General features: G+C 35.6%; 1 protein-coding gene across 4 annotated transcripts; it reads left to right on the top strand.

The window, feature by feature from the left end:
• Nucleotides 1-7: 7 nt before the first annotated feature.
• Nucleotides 8-20,961, top strand: LOC123677163 (MAPK/MAK/MRK overlapping kinase-like). 4 transcript variants are annotated; one of them, XM_045613753.1, is made up of 11 exons: nt 8-158; nt 215-329; nt 2,037-2,126; nt 2,186-2,266; nt 4,281-4,410; nt 4,746-4,924; nt 6,067-6,171; nt 6,220-6,390; nt 16,661-16,769; nt 16,894-17,195; nt 20,738-20,961. In XM_045613753.1, exons 1-11 carry the CDS (start codon nt 140-142, stop codon nt 20,907-20,909), a joined length of 1,473 nt encoding a protein of 490 aa, XP_045469709.1. In that variant the 5' UTR covers nt 8-139; the 3' UTR covers nt 20,910-20,961. The 4 variants fall into 4 exon arrangements, with proteins under 4 accessions (XP_045469709.1, XP_045469766.1, XP_045469741.1 ...); XM_045613810.1 differs by having other exon boundaries at nt 6,226-6,390; XM_045613785.1 differs by having other exon boundaries at nt 78-155.
• The last annotated feature ends 289 nt before the right edge of the window (nt 20,962-21,250 follow it).

Genomic DNA, 21,250 nt, shown 5'->3' on the forward strand with positions numbered 1-21,250 from the left:
GCTGAAAAAGACCTGTTGCTATAATGAAGTTTCCAAACAACTTGATTTTTCACATTAATTCGTTTTTCAGTCATCCAACTCGTTGACATTTTCTTCCATCATTCAAAATTATAGAGAATATTTTAAGTTTTTCGGAAAAATGTCAAATTTTCAAAGCAGTTAAGTGCTGGAACGTTGGCTTGGAAGTATACTGATCATTTATTCTTCATTGCAGAATATAAAGTACTGCAGAAAATTGGGGAAGGTTCTTTTTCGGAGGTACTCAAATGTCAAAATCGGGAGACAGGAGAATGCTTCGCTGCTAAAAGATTGAAGAAATCGTATAAATCGTAAGTTAAATGAAGACTAACATAGTATAGACTACCAAGTCATGAGAGCTTTAAATTTTGGAGGACTAAGAAACTTCTATATAATTTCTATTTTGTGCTCCCGAACGATAACAGTTAGAAACTTGAAATTTCAACGTAGATTTGGATCTCGAATGCCGATTTACCCGAATAGGAGTTTTATTTTTCTGTTTACTTCAAAAGTACAGATGCGATTGGATGAAAATTTTGATTTGGATGAAAAATGGCAATTTCAAGCTCCGTGTAAATTTTCATGTCGATCGCTTAATGAGAGCTTTAAAAAATTCAATTAGAATATTGACTGAGGAATAATTGATACTTCTGTAAGCACAAAACCGACGCAGTTAAGATTTTTGGTATTGATATGAAGTAAAAATTTCAATATCCGAGCAGAATTTTAGGCTGATCACTTCATCAGAACCACAGAAAATTCAAGAAGAATATTGGAAAATGAATATTCAATATTTCCGTGGATACAGATCAGATCGGGTTAAGATTTTGCGTATACAGGGTGAGTCTCTGACTTGTTCATATATTCCAACCGAAGATTTCTGAGGTCAAGAGAAACACTTTTTAGGTAAAAAGTTAAAAAGATACAGGCTGTTGAAAATCGATACAAAAAATGTAATTTTCGGCTATATCTCGTGAATGGTTTTATCGAAGAAAATGATTTGCAAAATATAACTTCTCTTGTATGTTATGAATCTTCTCCGAACACAAAATTCCATTCACATCTTCCAATTTATTTATTATGACCATTACATTTTATGAAAATAGCAGAAATTCGAAGAACCAACTCTTAAATGTAAGTTGAACATTCATTAACGAATATTTGACCATTTTGAAAAAAAAAAAATTACTGTGAAATCAAAAAAATTGGGTCCTTTGGCTGAATGCATCTCCGCTCTCTGTTGAAAAAACCACATAAATGAATATTTGCTATGATGGGATTTCTGAAAATTTCAGAATTGAAGTACTGACCAACCTAGTTTCAAAATGATGTTATTTGAATAAGCTCATCTCAACTCCTCAATTTGATCACAAATTACTGAGGTCTGGCACAACTCTGATTATATGAAGATACTTCATTAAAATCAACATTCTGTTTTGAAGAATCCAGATCACTCTCGAAACCAATGTTTAAAAAGGTTTTCACTACTAGGTCAATTATAACATGATACCAAACAAGATCTGAAAATCCCGCTAAAGACTGTATACTTATAGAGAATAACCATTACTTTCAAGCAGAACATTGAAAGAAATGGCACTGAGCGCTCGTCATTAATACTCCAATTGCGCCCTTTGAGATCACAAAACTGTAAGTAGGTATATCGACGGGTTCAATTGGAGCAAGAATGACGGGTCTCCAAAAGCATCTCATTTCACGTCACTCATGTCATTGCTTACCTCATTTTATTTCAATAAATGTTTAATATTCCATTAAAATTCTTAGACCTGATTCTCAAAAATCAGTCGACATCTTCATGAACCCAGAAAATTTAATAGAATCTTCAGTATGGCACTCAGGGTTTCCTGCTATATACACCCTCCATATTCTCCACAGCGGAGCATGGTGACTTTGCCGTATAACGGTCGGTTCCAATCTTCCGAGAGGTGCGCAGCCCACAACGCCATCTCTTCGGGAAGCAAAGAGTCACTACAAAGTAATCACCAATTTTACTGTTTCAGGAATGAAGGCGTTCTTAACTGCGCCGAAATAATAGCAGCCCAGAAGATTCCCTATCACCAGAATGTCTTGAATTTGTTAGAGTTTCACTAGTAAGTACGTCTTTCCTTCCGCGAGCGAAGTTCCAATAATGTCGACCTTGATATTTTAGCGAAAATTTGACGGGAAAAGCTGTCTTCATCTTTGAACTGATGGACATGAGCATGTACGATTTGCTGAAAAATCGCACAAGGTAAGGAATAATATCTATTTCTAAAAATTTTGAAAATTATCCATCGATAGCTCTAGGTAACACAAAGCTTCAATACCGTTTTTCCACAAAAAAAAAACTTCTGTATTAAATTTCTGTACTAATTTTTTCGAAAATCAGACTGACTGAACGCGAAAAATTGGAAATAATGTCAAAATTTCAAACAATAATAATAATTATAATCATTGAATTAAAGTATAAGTAGGTAGTATTAATATTAAAGTATAAAACTCTCATTCATTTAGAATATCGATCAAACTTTTTTTATTTCCATATACCTAATGCCATTATATGTGAAATACAACATCATTTTAATGTCCTCCGAGTGATCTCTTACAGGACTCGATCCTTATGAGATAATTTTCGATGACGATTGTAATGGTCTGAGAATTACCGACATAAACTGGATCCTTCGCATAACCAAGCAAAAAAAAATTCAAAGGCGCTAAATCACAAGATCTTGGTGGCCAATTCACACCGTCGAAACGAGAAATTCTTGCAATGAAGTCAAAACGAGTCGTGTTGTGTGGCCTGTTGCACCTTCTTGCTGAAACCACATCTCTTCCAATTCTATATCATTAATTTCAAGCCGAAAAAATGGATAATTATTTTGCTATAGCGATGAGAATTGGCAGTTTGGGTGACACCTTCCTCATTTTCAAAGAAGTACGGTCCACTTACTCCACCAGACCAAATTGCACAACATACAGTGACTTTTTGTGGATGTAATGGTCTCTCAGTACCCCATATACTGTTTCAGTTTCACTCATTTACAAAGCCAACGAGTGAAAATTGAGCTTCGTCGCTGAAGAAAATTCAATGCGAAAAATCGTCATTCAAACCTTGTTCAAACACCCAATCCGTATAGTTCTACGCATTCCTTTGTCAGCTGGCTTGAGTTTTTGTGTGAACTGAACCTTATAAGGATGGGGATGCAAATCCACATGCAAAATACGCCATAGCGTGGCGTGAGAGAAGCCTAAATGTTGTGCGCGCCGAGGAATGGATTAATTTGGGTCATCCTCAACACTTTCAGTTACAGCAGCGATACTTTTGGTCGAGCATGCATTTCGATGATGTATGGGTCTTAAGACATCTGTAACCAATCCAGTCTCTTCGAATTTTTTCACTGACTGTCTTGATCTTTTGTTCTTAAAACGACCTATTCATACAAACCCATACAACTTAGGACCCTTGACTATTACTTCGTGAGTATCCAGAACTGACTATTCCATGTGACTGGTAGCTTCAACATCTTTCTGGTATAGATCGGTGAAAGCACTACAAATTTATTTGCCTGAGCAAGACCCAGCGTGTTTCTCCAGTGGGTTTTTCTAATGTCCCACTCTCGTTATTGAACCGCTGCATTATATAGATCTTTTCCAAGTCCACAGAAGGGCTCAAGATCAAAACGTTCGTGTTACCCTTTTTGCAAGTTCATCGACTCTTTCGTTTCTTTCACCACAATTCTCCGGTACCCATAGTAGAGTTACTTTATTCCCTCTGACCAGTTGTTTTATGGTATTACGGCACTCTCATATCAGTAGACCCCTGGCTATATGATTCCAGGGATCTCAGCGTGGTCTGGCTGTCCGTAGTGATGTAAATACACGCCCTTTTGTGATTTCTTATGAAACCCTTTTGGGGCAAGTGTAGACAGCTAGTGTCTCGGTTTGCAGCATAGGGGGCTCACTTTCCAGGAATCTAGAGATCCTCGTTAATTTAATAAAAAACACAAAACACTTCTGACAAAAGGGTTAAAATAAATACCATTGCAAATTTCTACACCCCCCCCCCCCATGAGTCAACTCTAATCACACCAATGATCTTTAGCGATACTCACGACGCCGATGTTTACTGCAAATGGCCAGAGTGAAACTAGGTTTTATCGAAAAAAACTTAATCGGTCTTGTATAACTGCCAAAAATTCTATTGTATAGATATTGTACGAAATTATAAATTCATGATTTCGCTGGTAACCCTAATTATATTCCAGGAGGCTTCCAGAAACGAGAGTTAAATTTTTCCTGTATCAAATATTGAAAGGACTAAATCATCTTCATAACCACGGACTTTTCCATAGGGATGTTAAACCCGAGAACATCCTGATCAAGATGACCACGTCGGTAATTATTATTTTCAGTTACTGGTAGACCTAGGTAGAGATTGTTGATGGTATTCACTCAATAAGTACCAGCAGAGTCTGAATAAAACTTAACGAGCCATTGCTATACACAGTATTTTTTCAAAAAACAGTGTTTTATCAATACATCAAACTCGTTTTCATCCATTTTTCAAACAACAACAAATATAGCGTGACTTAACCTTCAATAACTCGATCCTTTTCCTGAATTTTGAAACGCATCTTTTGAAGTTTGGTGCCGACGAGAAAAAAATGTTGTTTGGCCATATGTGCACTGGGCCCGTAACTTTTGAATGTCGTGTTATAAATATGTTGCAGGGTGAGCTGATTAAATTAGCGGACCTTGGTTCCGTACGGGGCATATACAGCGAACCTCCCTACACGGAATATATATCTACACGGTGGTACCGCTCACCAGAATGCTTGTTGACAGTGGGAAACTATGGACCCAAAATGGACGTTTGGGCCACCGGATGCGTCTTCTATGAAATGCTCACGTAAGGGAATCATTTGTTAGTCTTGAGTTGAGATCTCAGAATTAAAAAAAATCTCTGATCTCAACTTTCACAAGAAATATTGAGAAAGAACACCCTGTATTAAATTGCCCTACACACATGTTCTATGGTCCAAGGTGATATTATTTGTCAAAATAACCATTATTACCAAATATGGAGCTGAATATGCACTCAAACGATATTATAAAAGATAACCAACGGTTGAACCGTGCGTCAACTACCAAATTCCGTATTTCTAGTAAGGAATTTGGCAGTTGACGCAACGGTTGAACCGTCGGTTATCCTTTATAATACCGGCCCTTACGAAGAGAGCTCATTATCTCAAACCCAACATTCAAATTTGTGAATGTTGGTGAATTACCCTGTATAAAAAAAAATCGAATTTAATGACATCTTATTGAATCGTGTTATATATTATAAGAATGGGGATTGTTCATTGGTGAAATAATATTGAAATGGAAAACATTAATTTTGTTATTGCTAAGACAGTTTTAGTGGTAAGAAGATGCCCAATTTGATCAGCCAGAAGCATATTGTTGTTGTTATCTACCATTTTTAGATTTGGTAATGCCACAGAGGTACTTATCACAAGTTTTCAAAAATAAAGAAATTAAGATATTGTTCAATTATAATTATCATCTGTACACTCGGGAATTGTGTTTTCTGATAGTGGATTCAGAGAGATTAGAATTCACAAACAACTATAATAAAAAACAAAACATTATAGAAGAACTGACGTGGAGCCAGGTTAATCATGTGATTTTTCACGAAATTTTTCACTTACTGGTCTGTTTTTTGAATATGTACCTCTTGAATTCCTTTCATAAACACTATAAAACTCTTGAATGGAAAAACTTAGAAATATGCAGGGTAGGTTCGGATTTAAAATATTGTTTTCCAGTTTATTTGAAAACTGCTTATCCGATCGAGTTAAAAATTAGCATTTGGGTTGACAGTTTCTAGCTTTGAGCGAAATTTTGTGTTGATAGCCTTGCCAGAACCATAGAAAATTCAAGCAGAACATCGAATAAAAATGAGGTTGAAACTAGACGAGTAGAGAAGCTTCGGACATCACGTCAATTTTTTTCTCGATTTTATCACTTCTAAACCTACTGAACTTTCAGCTTGAAGCCCCTCTTCCCCGGCTCCAACGAGTTGGATCAGCTGCACAAGATCCACGCAATCCTGGGCACGCCCAACGGAAAACTGCTGGAAAAGCTCAAAAACAAGTGTGTGAATTTCCCTTCAGTGTTGCGGAAATAATCGTCACTTTGTAGGTCCAGGAACTGCACCTCATTTCCGGAAATCGCTGGTACGGGACTCCAGTGCCTATTGGGCGACTTGAGCGAGCACGCGAAACGTTTGCTGAAGCTGATGCTGGAATACGATCCCGACAAGAGGATAAACGCTCGCAGACTTCTTCAGAGCGTGTACTTCGATTCCATAAGGTAGGTAACGACGATGAGTCTCAATTTTGAAATTTTAGAATATTGAGCCTAAAACAAAACAAAATTTTCTCCATCCTCTCTGAAAAAGAATCTGAAACTGAATGGCTAGCTTGAAAACCACCATGAAATTTATAAATTGGACAAGTATTCACCAAATGGTCAATTGTTTCTTCTACACAACACTCACATAGTGGGCTATCAATAGAATTCCATTTGAAGAGCATACTATTACAACGACCATGACTAGAAAAAGTTCTATGTTTTAATCTTCCAAGGAAAATTTGGTGTATTTTAAATCGACTTAGAGATTTAAAATACACCAAATTTTCCTTGGAAGATTGAAGCCTAGAACTTTTTCTGAAGGATCAACGATAAGATTTTTGTTGAAGACATTACAAGAACACCATTCCAAACGCCAAATTTCCTTGTCGCTTTCATTTGATTCAAGGAAGGTATTAATCCATAACAGTTTGCGTGACTTATCGAAAAATGTTCCAGGAATTTTTTATTCGACAGTAAATTATCCTCAATTTGACGTAATCAGATTTCGTATCCAACGTTTCGTACTCCCTGGGCCACCCTCAACCTCATTATTTTCAATACGGACCTGCATATTTTATGACACTTTTCGAAATAACTTTCAACGCTGAATTCACCGATATATCATACGATGTCATTCAAAGTTGATTTTCAGGTGATTTTGACCCTTATCCAAATTTCTTTGGGTCGGATCTGTATTACATTTAGGTACTTTTAGTTTAATTAACAACATGCAATACATTTCGATAAGAAAATCAACTAACTCATCTTGAACTGAATCTAAGTATATATAAAACCGCTTGCACATATACGTCAAACTTTAAACGTAAAATCACAGCCCAAACGGGACCATCTAGAGCAAAAATGACAAGAATAAGACCCCCCTCAAAATCGTCTGGAGATCCCGGGAAAAATCCCAAACCTTCGATTCTCCCCGCGGTTTTCGAGTATACGGGGTGTTTCGGATCATTTTGACATTTCAAGTCCCATATTTCTGTGGTATCTGTGGACAATTTGGCTGTCAGTGTCATGTTAATAATAAATACTCCATTTCGATATATGAAAGTTCTTGAAAAAGTTTGCAGTTTCCAAAATTGTTATTCAATATGTAAATAAATGCCGACAGATAAAATGCAAAGTCTTCGGCGAATCAAAAATTCGATAGATATTTGTCAAAATTTGGAAATGAACATTGATATCACCATCGAATGCATTTTCCTCAACTCAGGTTCGTTTGAAGGGTTTGTATTATTTGGATGAATGTTACTTTATTTCAGGAATTTTTCGTTTATTTTCCACAAACTATAAAACTACATTCCCTTTCGTGAGAATTTGAATTTATTGCTACAGAAGATGGAACTACCAAAGAGAACAGAAGCTTCATTCATCAATTCAGTCTTGGATTGGAGTAAAAGTTATGCTACTATGAAACAGTATTAAACAGATAGAAAAACTCCTCTAATTCACAATTGGCTTTATTACTGGAAAAAAAGAGCCAAGTTAGTCAGATAACAGTCGAAAGTTTCCATGTGTTTTTTCAATATCTAAAATATACACTTTTACGACAGAGGAGTGCAAAAATATAAGTGACCACTCCGTTTTTGAAGAATTTGAGTGCAGTGCTGTTGAATTTATAATGAATAAGTCAAATCTTTCATACTAATAATTTCAACTATATATACCCTGTTATATTATTTTCCGCTCAACTGAAACATGTATTAATAAACCTTGGAAATTAGAGACTCTCAAACTTATAACCTGATTTCTCAAAAAGGTTTTACCAAGATAAGATATTATAGGTAATTGCTTATGAGGTAACATAGGCCATGTGTATTTGAAAGGCAAGTTGTCTCTTTTTAGTTGGTTTATTATAGCTATACTGAATATTTCTAAAAATAACATTCACTTTAGATGTGAATTAATTAAATTTGGACTTATGCATCATATCATATATGACTATGAAATTGAGAAAGACATATTCTTCTAAATTCCATTATTAAGTCTTTTGAATAGTACTTTGAAGATATTGATTTCAATAACGTATGGAATATATCAGTTGAAATACTAGTCAAAATGTTACGACAGAAATAAATTTTGAAGGATCATTCAGTATATGAAGAATTTTAACATGGCAGTCACTTTCGAAATTGGTATCAATTTTGCAGCAATTCAATGAAGGTATAAAATACTTTAAAAAGCAACTATTTATTGAAAATTTCAATGTCATGAATGATCAAATTTGTATACAAATGTAGATACCTACCTATTTGTTCACTAAAGTTTCCAATCTTTTAATCGTTATAGGAATAGGTGCTATATGGCCATTTCAAAAATGCTATCCTACTGATTTATTCATTGCTTTTTATTTTGGTAAAAATTAAATTTTTCATTGATTCAGATCCAAAGTTAACATTTGAAAAAATCAAGTCAAACCCACTAATATGGGTCAATAGTATTGGTCGATACAATTTTAGTACCGATTTCAAATACTCAGTTCCTTTTGACTGAAGTAAAAATTGAACAATGATCTTGAAATGAGTTTTGCATTTTTCCAGTGTTCAACACTGAGATAATTATTAAATTGACTCAAGAAATTAACAGAGTATGCTATATCAGGACTAGTTAATACTGCTAAAGATGTTAATAAACCTATTAATTTCTTATATGGTTCATCATTACAACTCTCTTTTGTTGAATCAAAATTCAATTTAGTTTTCACATGTTCACAATCAGACATGTTGAATTATTGCAATACATATTTGAAGAATATAATCGATAGCTTTACTACCTTTTCCATAATTTCTAGTAATATTCATCCCTAATCATTTTTTAGCTTCCCCTAATTTCTTAATCATAAAATTTTCTATCAGAAAATTAATTCAGAATTAACATTAGTTGAAACAAAAAGTCATCCACGTACAATGCAACAATAGTAAGCCAATTATTTTTTGATTTATGTAAATACTATGATCAATTGTTGATCTTTTGAAACTTATATCTATCAAAATTTTATTTACTATATAGGACATAAATTGCCCTGTTTAATTCACTTCTGAGTAAAACCCAGAGCCACAAGTCTCGTTCTATAACATAGCATCAATACAATCTTCAGATACTAAAAAACTCCTCAGTTCGTCAGGAATTTCCAATAGGTCCTTCAAATTGTTGCAATTATATTGTATTTCTTCACAAAATATGGAATAGAAGAATAATTTGCTGCTCAACTGAAAAATGTATTGATAAACCTTGGAAATGAGGGACTTCTTATAACCTGATTTCTCAGATATGGGTATCCGAAAGGTAGATCTATTATTCATTCTGCCTCTTTTCAGTTTGTTTATTAAAGCTATACTGAATATTCCTAAAACAAAAATCTCACTGTAGGTCTTTTCATAGATCTTATCGAACGATTATGTAAATTCAATATTTGTCAAAACTGAAAATAAACATTGAATGCAATTTCTTTATTTCAGGTAATATTTCTATTAATGAGTCAATTGAATAAATGTAACTTCATTTTAGGGCTCACAAGTAAATATCCAATGGAATGATAGCCCTTAAAATATATCTATTATTCATTTTGAATTGACTTACAAGAATATCAATATTTTCATCGGCAAAACATAAAACGACAAATTTTCTTTCAAAGTTGAAATTCAGAGAAAAATATGCTAATAATTTTCTATTGTAACTATTAAATAAACAAAAAAAGGACCATAAAAAGGATTACAACTTAACTAACAAACATAAACTTTTTTTGTCAATTTTTCCCACCCAATCATCAATTAAATTTGGACTTATGCATCATACATGTCTCTATAAAGAAGAAATGTGCTAATTTAAAATCTTAATGTTGGGATTATATTATTATTCAATATTCTCTAAAAATTTTTTACAAACCTATAAGCATGAATAACTTTCTTGAAAGACTGACGCTCACATTTTGATTATTCATTTCTCCCAAATTCTTCAAAGAAAGAAATTGCCATTTCTGGAAAAATGAGATCTGAGAATTTGGTTGATATCGGTTATTTTTTATTCATTATTAAAGAATACAATATACGATTTATATTTCAACAAATTTTTAAGACATGCGTATGACTGACATTATGATCATAGAGAAATCTTTGTTTATGGTTATGACTGCGTTCGGCAAATCCACACTAGGGATGGGCAAAGGTCAGAAAACTATCGATATCTATACAGGGTCTTTCACGAGGAACCTCACCCATATTTATACGGGAAACTACTGAACGTATTTTCATGAAATTCAGCACTTATAAGTATTTCACGATGCTGATGAAATCTAAAATATTTTCAAGGCATGAGTACCTCCGGTTTTTCCGGAAATGACGTCAACTTCCGTTTTTCAAATTAGAACACCATTTTTTTATTGCAGAAATAGATTCCTTAGAAAATTTCAAGTTATTTTGATGTAACTTTTTTCAGTTTTGGTTGGAAAATTTTCTCTGAGCGGGAAAATTCGAAAAAAAAATCGAAAATAGAGCTCCGCTGAAACAAGAATAACTTCGAGGTTTTTGGATGGAAAATTTTCATTTTTGGGATTTTTCAGGATGTAAGATTGATGTATCCACTTTAAAAATCGAAATCGCGATTCATGATACAGGGGATGAAAAAATCGCTTTCAAAGTTAGGGATGACAAAATCGCGAAAAATCAATTTTTTCAAATTAGAACCCCATTTTTTTATGGCCGATATTGAATCTACGTTAAAAAATAATGTGAGTGTATGCATCACACCCTTGCCCTAAAATGGATATTTTCTGAGTTATTCACAAAAAACTGTTTTTCGTCTTGAATTTTCAGCTATTTCTTTTCCCTTCACGCCAAAAAGATGAAATTTTCAGGAACTGTTATCTGAACCATGCTGTAGATTTTTCACCCCTTCTTGAAACCGACTTCAAGTTACTATTAGGAGAACCAGGGCAAACTCTCGCAGTTATAACTAGAGAATTTCTCAAGTTTGTCATGGTTCTGTTAATGGTATCTCTCGTTGGTCTGGGTCGGTCAGGAAACCTCTCAATGAACAGTCGAATCGTTCTATCTACAACTTTATTACATTCTCCATGAAGTAGAATAAGATTTAAATAATCTTCATTGGTAACATTAGGCATAGTGATTGATTTTATAACGAATTATCACCAAATTAATAGTAAACACAAAATGCTACTGAATAAAGAGGAATTTGGCAGATGTAATTAATGATACTATTATTAAAAAAAAGAATGTAAAACATGGTAAGTTTTTGCATATGGTTCATAAGGAATTATTTATTTATCACTGGAGAGAAAACCGATGGCCGATTAGTTGAAATAAAGAGGTTTCCGATACAAATTCGAATCAAAATTCGCCATCTATTTAGGAACAACCTGTAACTTTTTTCTCTTGCATATTAGGGTAGTAAAATTTAAAACATGGTTTAAGTAACAGTTCCTGAAAATTTCATCTTTTTGGCGTGAAGGGAAAAGAAATAGCTGAAAATTCAAGACGAAAAACAGTTTTTTGTGAATAACTCAGAAAATATCCACTTTAGGGCAAAGGTGTGATGCATACACTCACATTATTCTTTAACGTAGATTCAATATCTCCCATAAAAAAATGGGGTTCTACTTTGAAAAAATTGATTTTTCACGATTTTGTCATCCCTAACTTTGAAAGCGATTTCTTCACCCCCTGTATCATGAATCGCGATTTCGATTTTTAAAGTGGATACATCAATCTTACATCTTGAAAAATCCCAAAAATGAAAATTTTCCATCCAAAAACCTCGAAGTTATTCTTGTTTCAGCGGAGCTCTATTTTCGATTTTTTTTTCGAATTTTCCCGCTCAGAGAGAATTTTCCAACCAAAACTGAAAAATGTTACACCAAAATAACTTGAAATTTTCTAAGGAATCTATTTCTGCAATAAAAAAATGGTGTTCTAATTTAAAAAACGGAAGTTGACGTCATTTCCGGAAAAACCGGAGGTGTTCATGCCTTGAAAATATTTTAGATTTCATCAGCATCGTGAAATACTTATAAGTGCTGAATTTCATGAAAATACGTTCAGTAGTTTCCCGTATAAATATGGGTGAGGTTCCTCGTGAGAGACCCTGTATATTGTATCGATAATTTCTGACACTATCGAAATGTATCGAAATATGTAAGAGTAAAATATCGATATATATCGCTGTGATATTTTGGTGTGAGAAAATTCTGTTGATTTGAATAAAGTTTTTCTATCATAGAGGATAATAATAAGATTCAGATGACAAGATTCAGTGGAAAACGACATATTTAGTAGTTTGCTTCCATTTTTATGGAGTATTTTGTCCTCCTGAACATTTATAGGGACATTGATGTTGACGAGGACGCTGTGATTACAAGGTTTTCAAAGGGTTCAAAGTTTTAAAGACCAAATTAGATTTTGTGATGTAGTTGCCAATTGTCTTCTTTTTTTCATATTAAACAATCTAATTTTTTTTTAATTTCTACCTGAATGGTTAAAACCCTGATAAGTAAATAATGGCATTATAATACAACAAATACATAAGGGTACAACTTTTTTTGCGAAATTCGAGGCTTTATTGTGAAAAACTGGTTATACATTTATAATTCAAAGTATTGCCCATCGCTGGTCACTACTTTCTCCCATCTTTCGGACAGCGTACGAATTGAAAAAACTGGTCATCTTTTGAAGCGATCCACGAATCGATTCAAGTTTTTACTTCTTCATAAGATCGGAAGTGTTGGTCAGCCAGGCCGTGTGCTATTAATTGAAACAAGTGATAGTCCGTGGGAGCAACGTCTGGAGAATACGTCGGGTAGGGTTGTGGGGTAGGAATTCCCATTTTAACGTTTCCAAGTATATCTTGACTACTTTCGCAACATGGGGTCGAGCATTGTCATGCAGTAAAATCAATTCATCTTCTCTCTCGTTGTATTGCGACGGTTTGTTTTTCAATGCTCGGTACAAACGCATTAATTGCGTTCGATAACGATCGCCTGTGATTCTTTCAGTCATAATACACTACGCCGAGCTGGTCCCACCAAATACTGAGCATGACCTTAGAACCGTGAATATTCGGTTTGGCCGTCGATGTGGAAGCATTGTCAGGATATCCTCATGATTTTATGCGCTTGGGATTATCGTAATGAACCCATTTTTCGTCTCCAGTCCCAATCCGATGCAGAAACCCCTTCCGTCTTTTTCTTGCAAGCAGCTGTTCACAAGTAAATAAACGTCGTTCAAACACCTCGCGGCTTCAACTCGTACCGCACCCAATTTCCTTGTTTCTGAGTCATTCCTATGACTTTCAGGCGTTTTGAAATGGCTTTTAGTGTCACTCCTATTGATCCTACAATTATTGTTGCGTTTGACATGAGTCTTGATCAATTATTGCCTCCAATTCTGCATCTTCAAAAAACTTCTCTCTTCCACCGCGATGCTGGTCTTCGACATCAAAATCACCATTCTTGAAGCGTTGAAACCACTCATCTATATCTTTATTTATTTAATCAAACGGAACAAGCCATTTTACAGATGTACCAGAAAATAACTAAACCTAGACATAAACAATATCGTTGGTACGTTCTTCCACCAATATCGTTCTCACTATAGGTATTTGAAAGCATTCGATGAACCTCAGCCGCGGATTTTTTCATATTTTAATGGAAAATTGAAACCTCCCGCAAATGACGAGAATTTGGCTCGTAAGCTAACATGGTTAATCGTGAATAACTTTATGATGCAGACACAAATCGACTAACATGTCAATGGCGTTATGTTCACAAATACCTAAACTTATTGTATGACATCTACGATATATTTATTTCTACTACCACTTACCGTTACAGCCATCTATTGCAAAACGGCGGACGCAAAGTTGTACGCCTTATATAAATATTCATATGAATATCTAAATATAAATATTTTTGAGAGGTAAGGCTTGATATCGGTATAATCTGGGATTTGGTCCCATAGAAATACTCGAAGCACATAACGGCGAACCCCCTCAAAATTTGAGGCTAGGACCGCCCTTGATTTGTCGTCATGGAAAGTTATTTGCATCAAATATTTTCATGTGAGCAAGGGCGAAACGGTATGTTCTAGGAAAGAAGTCATATAGAATTCTACCCTAGAATCAGCATAGGATACCGAGTGAATCGTCTAAAATCAGCTAACGATACAAGGTTTCCGAAAAAAAATTTTTATTTTCTAGAGGGATACCCAGTGAAGGATCTACCGGCATAGTGACGGGGTCCAAGGGGCGGAGCCCCTTCGGCGAGCAGAGCGAGTGGTACATATTAGAATCAAAGCAACAAACAAGTAAAAATTATTTACATATTTCAGTTCATACTAATTAAACGGAACTATCATTTAATCAAAGAAAAATAAAATGATTATTCGGAAGTAAATGAAAATTAATGAAGTAATTGTTCGAAATGCCCATCATTTTGTAAAATGCAGTTTAAGGTTCTGGAACCCATACTTCTTATACATTTGCTTATTTCATCTCCTTGGATACCTTCCAATACATTCTCAATCTTCTCGCGAAGAATTTCGGGATCGTAGTATCATAAATTTTATTTTTGAGATATCATTAATTTTCATTTAGGTAGTTACTTTCGAATAAAAATTTGATTTATCTTTGATAAAATGATAGTTCCGTTTAATTAACTGAAATGTGTAAATAATTTTTACTTGTTTCTTGCTTTGATTCTAATATGTTCCATTCAGTTCAAGATGAGTTAATTGATTTTCTTATCGAAATGTAGGTATTGCATGTTGTTAATTAAACTAAAAGTACCTAAATGTAATACAGATCCGACCCAAAGAAGATAAGGGTCAAAATCAACTGAAAATCAACTTTGAATGACATCGTATGATATATCGTTGAATTCAGCGTTAAAAGTTATTTCGACAAGTGTCATAAAATATGCAGGTCCGTATTGAAAATAATGAGGTTGAGGGTGGCCCAGGGAGTACGAAACGTTGGATACGAAATCTGATTACGTCAAATTGAGGATAATTTACTGCCGAATAAAAAATTCCTGGAACATTTTTTGATAATATTTGAAATAAAGTGGGAAAAAAAGAAAAATCAAAATGACAGAATTTACTTTTCCTATGATATCTTAATAACCGGCCCTGATAATCTCGATTTGTTTGAACTGCTTGACAATGCTCCTATATGAATGCAACTTTTTCTCCATTTGACCGACCTTCTAACTCTTATGGTTTAAAAGTTACCAATACAATCCCAATTCCCAATGAAAAAGTGGCCACCCTGTATAGTGAGTATATACGCATTCCCAGTGTCCCAAAAATGGTTATCTGGACCTTGACAGATTATAATTTCTTTTGTCGTACCATATTTCGTTATTTTGATTTTATTGCCTACTTACCAATGTCATCATGCCCCGATGCCCGTGTGCATAATCTTAAGACTTTTATGGCTTTTAAACATAATGTAATCAGAGAAATAATTTTTATATCTTTTTCATAACATCTATTAACGAATTTATAACAAATTATAATAACTATTTAGATTTTTATTTGAATTAATATGGAATTGGCGATTCTGAAAGGATCCGTGAATCTTAGTTTGCCTGCAGCAAACATAGATTCATGTTTCATTGTTTAATTATAAACTTTATGTAATGCCAAATCCGGCTCAGGATGTTTGTCTGCTAGCATTCTTGAAACATCATTTTTTAAAGATATATGGTCCTCTACCCTTTACATAGGTATCTTTCAGCAACAGACGTAGGTATACTCTTCCAACCACCATCGTTTCATCTTCATGGTGGTTCCAGCTTCTGCCAGTTGCTGATTTTCCCCGAGACAGTGACAGCCTTGTCTGAATAATCCCGCAAACGTAAAAAAAGTATTCTCTTATAAGCATTGAACTGTTAATTTCTGCTTCTTCGGCAATTATGAAAACACCTTTTTCATCGGTTTTTGTCGCTGGTAGATTTCCCAAAAGAACTTTATATTTTCTACGTAAGCAATTAGCATATTAGCAAGTTCCTGTCGTTGGCATCCACCAACTATATCGTATATTGTAACTTTCAAAATATCTCATTCGATGTCTCATGATATATTTCCATCCTCGCTTCAAAAATTCTACCAGATTTTGGTAGTTAACAATGTAAATATCTTTATGCAAGCTCACTCTTTCTATCTCAATTATTCTGAGATAACTCAAGCATGTATTCCTTCCACAGATTCTGCGAAGATCGATCCGAACATCTGCCTTACCTGAGCAAACTCAAGCTCGAACAAACTACCAAGAGCCCAGAAGGCAGCAGGCTGTACCTAAGGAATAAACCTGGCGTAAGACAAATATTGAACCTTAACAGATGGTGGTCACTGGTCGCAACCGAGATTTCAAATTCATTCAAAATCGTCCAGAGTTTGAGCTTTTTTACATTATTGCCTCACCCTTCGAAACTTACAGATGCAGGACAAGCGCAGCACGAACAGCTTCAGCCTGAACAAACAGCCCAGGAAGGAGCCGGTCAAGGCAAGAGAACCGGGTAGCTCGAAACCTTCCACGTTGAAATCGTCCAAGACTCTTTTGGACATGACCTCCACTCTTAGCGGCAACAGAAAGAGCTCACAATCGAAAGAGACCAACGCCACCACGGAGACCAGATCGTCGAAAACTTGGAACAACTCGAAACCACCACTGTTCATCCCTGTTAGGGATAAGTCCAAGACCAGGAAGCCGTCGGGAGATAAGTTCAGAAAAACCACTAGGTAGGTAATGGGCGGAGATGAAAAGGTAATTATTAGTGGTGGGAGAATCGAAAATACAATTTTTTTTTCGAGGCCATTCGATTCCCACAGTTCTCGAGAACTGGATTTAGAGTTCTCGAGAACTTCTGGTTCTCGGACGTAACACTCGATGTATTCGACTACTTTCTTTGAAGAAATGAACGATAAGAAGACAATTTCTTTTTCAAATTGGACGTTATCCAAAATAATTCAATTCTTTCTTCTTCTTCTAGTGTCATGACCGTTGCGATCGTTGACTATGATGATGATGTTAAGTTCGCAAGTAGATTATTAGCTATCATCACTTTATCCACTGCAGCGCGAAACAGTTGTGCTGTTGATTTGCCGAACCACGCTCTAAGATTTTTCAGTCACGAAGTTGTTCTCCTACCTACGCTTCTTTTCCCCATTATTTTTCCTTGGATGATCAGATGAAGCAAGGCATATTTTTCTGGACGTCTCATAATGTGCCCGATATATTCAAGTTTACGGCTTTTTATGGTGTTGATCAGTTCAGTCCGTTTATTGAGTCGTCGTAGTGCCTCTTCATTGGTCACTCTGTCTATCCAGCTTATTTTCAGAATCCTTCTATAGGCCCACATTTCAAAGGATTCTATTTTCTTTGGTAGAGCATCTGTTAATGTCCACGATTCAACTCCGTACATGAGTACAGGGAAAACATAACATCTCAGCATTCTTATTCTTAGAGCGATATTAAGGTCGTGTGTGCAGAACGCTTTTTTCATATTCGTGAAAGTTGTTCGTGCTATACCTATTCGGCTCCTTATTTCTTTACTCGGATCCCATTTCTTTCTGCAAATAATGTATTTTGACTTTGAAAAATTTTCGAAAATTTGTAAATGTTTAATTTTTATCGCTCACAATTCACAATACAAAATATAACACATAGCCGTACAACTTTGCTTCCGCCATTTTTTCCAAAATTCGAGGCTTTATTGTAAAAGAACTGGTTATACATTTATGATTCAAAGTATTGTCCATCGCTGGCCACTACTTTCTCCCATCTTTCGGGTAGCGAACGAATCCCGCGTAGAAAAAACTGGTCATCTTTTGAAGCGATCCACGAATCGATTCAATTTTTACATCTTCATAAGACCAGAAGTGCTGGTCAACCAGGCCGTGTGCCATTGATCGAAACAAGGGATAGTGCGAAGAAGCAACGTCTGGAGAATACGGCGGGTGGGGTAGGAATTCCCATTTCAACGTTTCTAAGTATGTCTTGACCACTTTCGCAACATGGGGTCAAGCATTGTCATGCTGTAAAATCACTTTGTCATGTCTCTCGTTGTATTGCGGCCGTTTGTCTTTCAATGCTCGTCTCAAACGCACTAATTGCTTTCAATAACGATCGCCTGTGATTGTTTCAGTCCGTTTTGACAACTCACAATACACTATGCCGAGCTGGTCGCACCAAATACTGATCATGACCTTGGAACCGTGAATATTTGGTTTGGCCGACGACGTGGAAGCATGGCCGGAATGTTCCCATGATTTTCTGCGCTTGGAATTATCGTAATGAACCCATTTCTTGTCTCCAGTCACAATTGGACGTAGAATTCCCTTCCGTATTTGCCTTGCAAGCAGCTGTTCACAAGCAAACAAACGCCGTTCGACATCTCTCGACTTCAACTCGTACGGCACCCAATTTCCTTGTTTCTGAATCATTTTTATGACTTTCGAGCGTTTTGAAATGGCTTGTTGCGTCACTCCCAATGACCCTGCCAATTCTTGTTGCGTTTGACACGATTCTTGATCAAGTAATGGCTCCAATTCTGCATCTTCGAAATCCTTCTCTCTTCCACCGTCATGCTGGTCTTCGACGTAAAAATCACCGTTCTTGAAGCGTTGAAACCACTATCGGTACGTTCTTTCACTAATAGCGGCTCCCAATAGGTATTTGAGAACATTCGATGAGCCTCAGCCGCAGATTTCTTCATATTAAAGCATAAAATTGAAACTTCTCGCGAATGACATCTACGACCTATTTTTTGACTACCACTCACCGCTACAGCCATCTATTGCAAGATGGCGGAAGCAAAGTCGTACACCTAATAAGAACACGGGGTTGTTGTTCAAAATTGGTTGCTGGATTCAGGATAGTAGTTGTTTATATAGCTTGATAAATGGCTACTTTGCACCGTGACCTTTAGATCTATTGTGTCCTCATCAGAAGCTGTTCTCACCACTGCACCATCTACACCTCGCCTTCTAGTTCCAGAGTTCTAATGCATTCCTGTGTCTAGGATGGCTTCAAGGAGGTTAATTCGTCACTCCTACAGGTTTCTCGCCTTTGGGCGAGAAACTAATGCAAAATTGCTTTGATAATTTTGCATTTGCTTACAGTGGCGGGGCATTCTGTGACCAAGTAATCAGGAGTTACTTCTTCATGATAAAGAGCTTCCTGGGGCGGCAGTGTTTTCAGAGGAAGTCAGTGCCACTGTCGAAACTCTTTTTTATAGGTTCATTTTTCTAGAGCACAGAATTAGGTTCTGGACCAGTAGATATAATATTAGTCCGGGAGCCAGTAACAGATATACATGACCAAGTTCCTCTCAAACGGTAATTAGTAGAATGCATGAGGTAATAGTAATGAAAAGCCTCGTGAACGTCAGCTGCGACTCTGCTGGGGGGGAAAGCGGCGGCAGCCCCCCAAACACGAAGAAAAAAAAATAAATTCAGTCATTTCCTCCCTACTGAAAATTTGTCAAATTGTAGCTAACCCAATATCTAGACGAAAAAATACAATCAGCTGGCTATAGCATGGTGGATTATACGTCAGCTGGTGCCTCAAACATAAAAAAAAATAATTTTCAATGACAGCTCTGACAGCGACTCTGATACTGAATCAGAGAGTGCCACACACGCGAGAAAAGGACTTTCTCCACATGTTGCACAGTTACTTCCACTCTCTGATTCAGTATCAGAGTCGCTGTAATTGAAAATTTATTTTTTTTTCATGTTTGAGGCACTAGCGGACGTATAATTCACCATGCTATAGCCAGCTGATCGTATTTTTTCGTCTAGATATTGGGTTAGCTACAATTTGACAAATTTTCAGTTGGAAATGACTGAATGTATTTTTTTTTCTTCGTGTTTGGGGGGCTGCCGCCGCTCTCCCCCCCCAACCGAGTCGTAGCTGACGTTCACGAGGCTTTTTATTACTATTATCTGATACATCTCACCAAGTATATCTCGAGAGGAAATAATCAACAAAATTTGCACCTGGTTCCCGGACTATATGTTCATGCTTCCTTACTGGCTAGTGTTTCCTTTTATTCACGAATGAATAGGAACCCACATTGAAAAAACCTTATCATTCTTGCCTAATTCATTAATTCAGATCAATTAATTAAAATCCTCCTATTATAACTTTCTTTGATTTATTTTTCTGTGAGGATAGAAAATTTGAATATGTGTGGAAGATTTATCATCGCATCAAACCCATTAATGAAATCTTCACTCATAATTAGCAATGTTTTGTAACGAATATTTCCCTTTTACAGTAATCTGGCTCATTTCACCTACTCGCCATTGCTAACACAGAAGGAAATTGCGGAAAATAAAAATTTCCAGTCGAAATCCTTTGTTCAACCTGTGAGAAAATCCGCGAAGAAATCATCGCAAACGGAAGAGAAACTAGCCAAGAATTTAGATAAACTCAAGAGGATAACGTAAAGTCATAAAAATTTACATCAAATTTCAGTAAAATAAAGAATCTCATATTTTCTCTTTTTACTTTCTCTTATGAAGTACCTACCATATTGGATTGTTAAGGCAGTTTTTAAGCTTGTCAAAAAATACTCGCTATTTTTTTCGATTCAATGATTTCATGTTTTGGTAAATATTTTGATTTAGCCATTTATTTGGTACAAAATTTTAGCTCTTATTTATGGTTCACGACAAAGCTTTAATTTTGATAAAGCTAACGGTTTATAATTATCAAAAATAATAAACCAATTATGTTGGATTCCGTTGTCCTAAAGTTATTGTAATTATCGTCAAGGTCATATTGGATC

The sequence above is a fragment of the Harmonia axyridis genome, chromosome 1 (assembly GCF_914767665.1).
Source record: "Harmonia axyridis chromosome 1, icHarAxyr1.1, whole genome shotgun sequence".
In the NCBI taxonomy this organism is placed as follows: Eukaryota; Metazoa; Arthropoda; class Insecta; order Coleoptera; family Coccinellidae; genus Harmonia; species Harmonia axyridis.

Coding starts and splice junctions, on each gene's coding strand:
- LOC123677163 (XM_045613753.1), top strand. Junction 2,267..4,280: donor TTGCTGAAAAATCGCACAAG/GTAAGGAATAAT, acceptor ATTATATTCCAG/GAGGCTTCCAGAAACGAGAG. Junction 6,391..16,660: donor GTGTACTTCGATTCCATAAG/GTAGGTAACGAC, acceptor TTCCTTCCACAG/ATTCTGCGAAGATCGATCCG.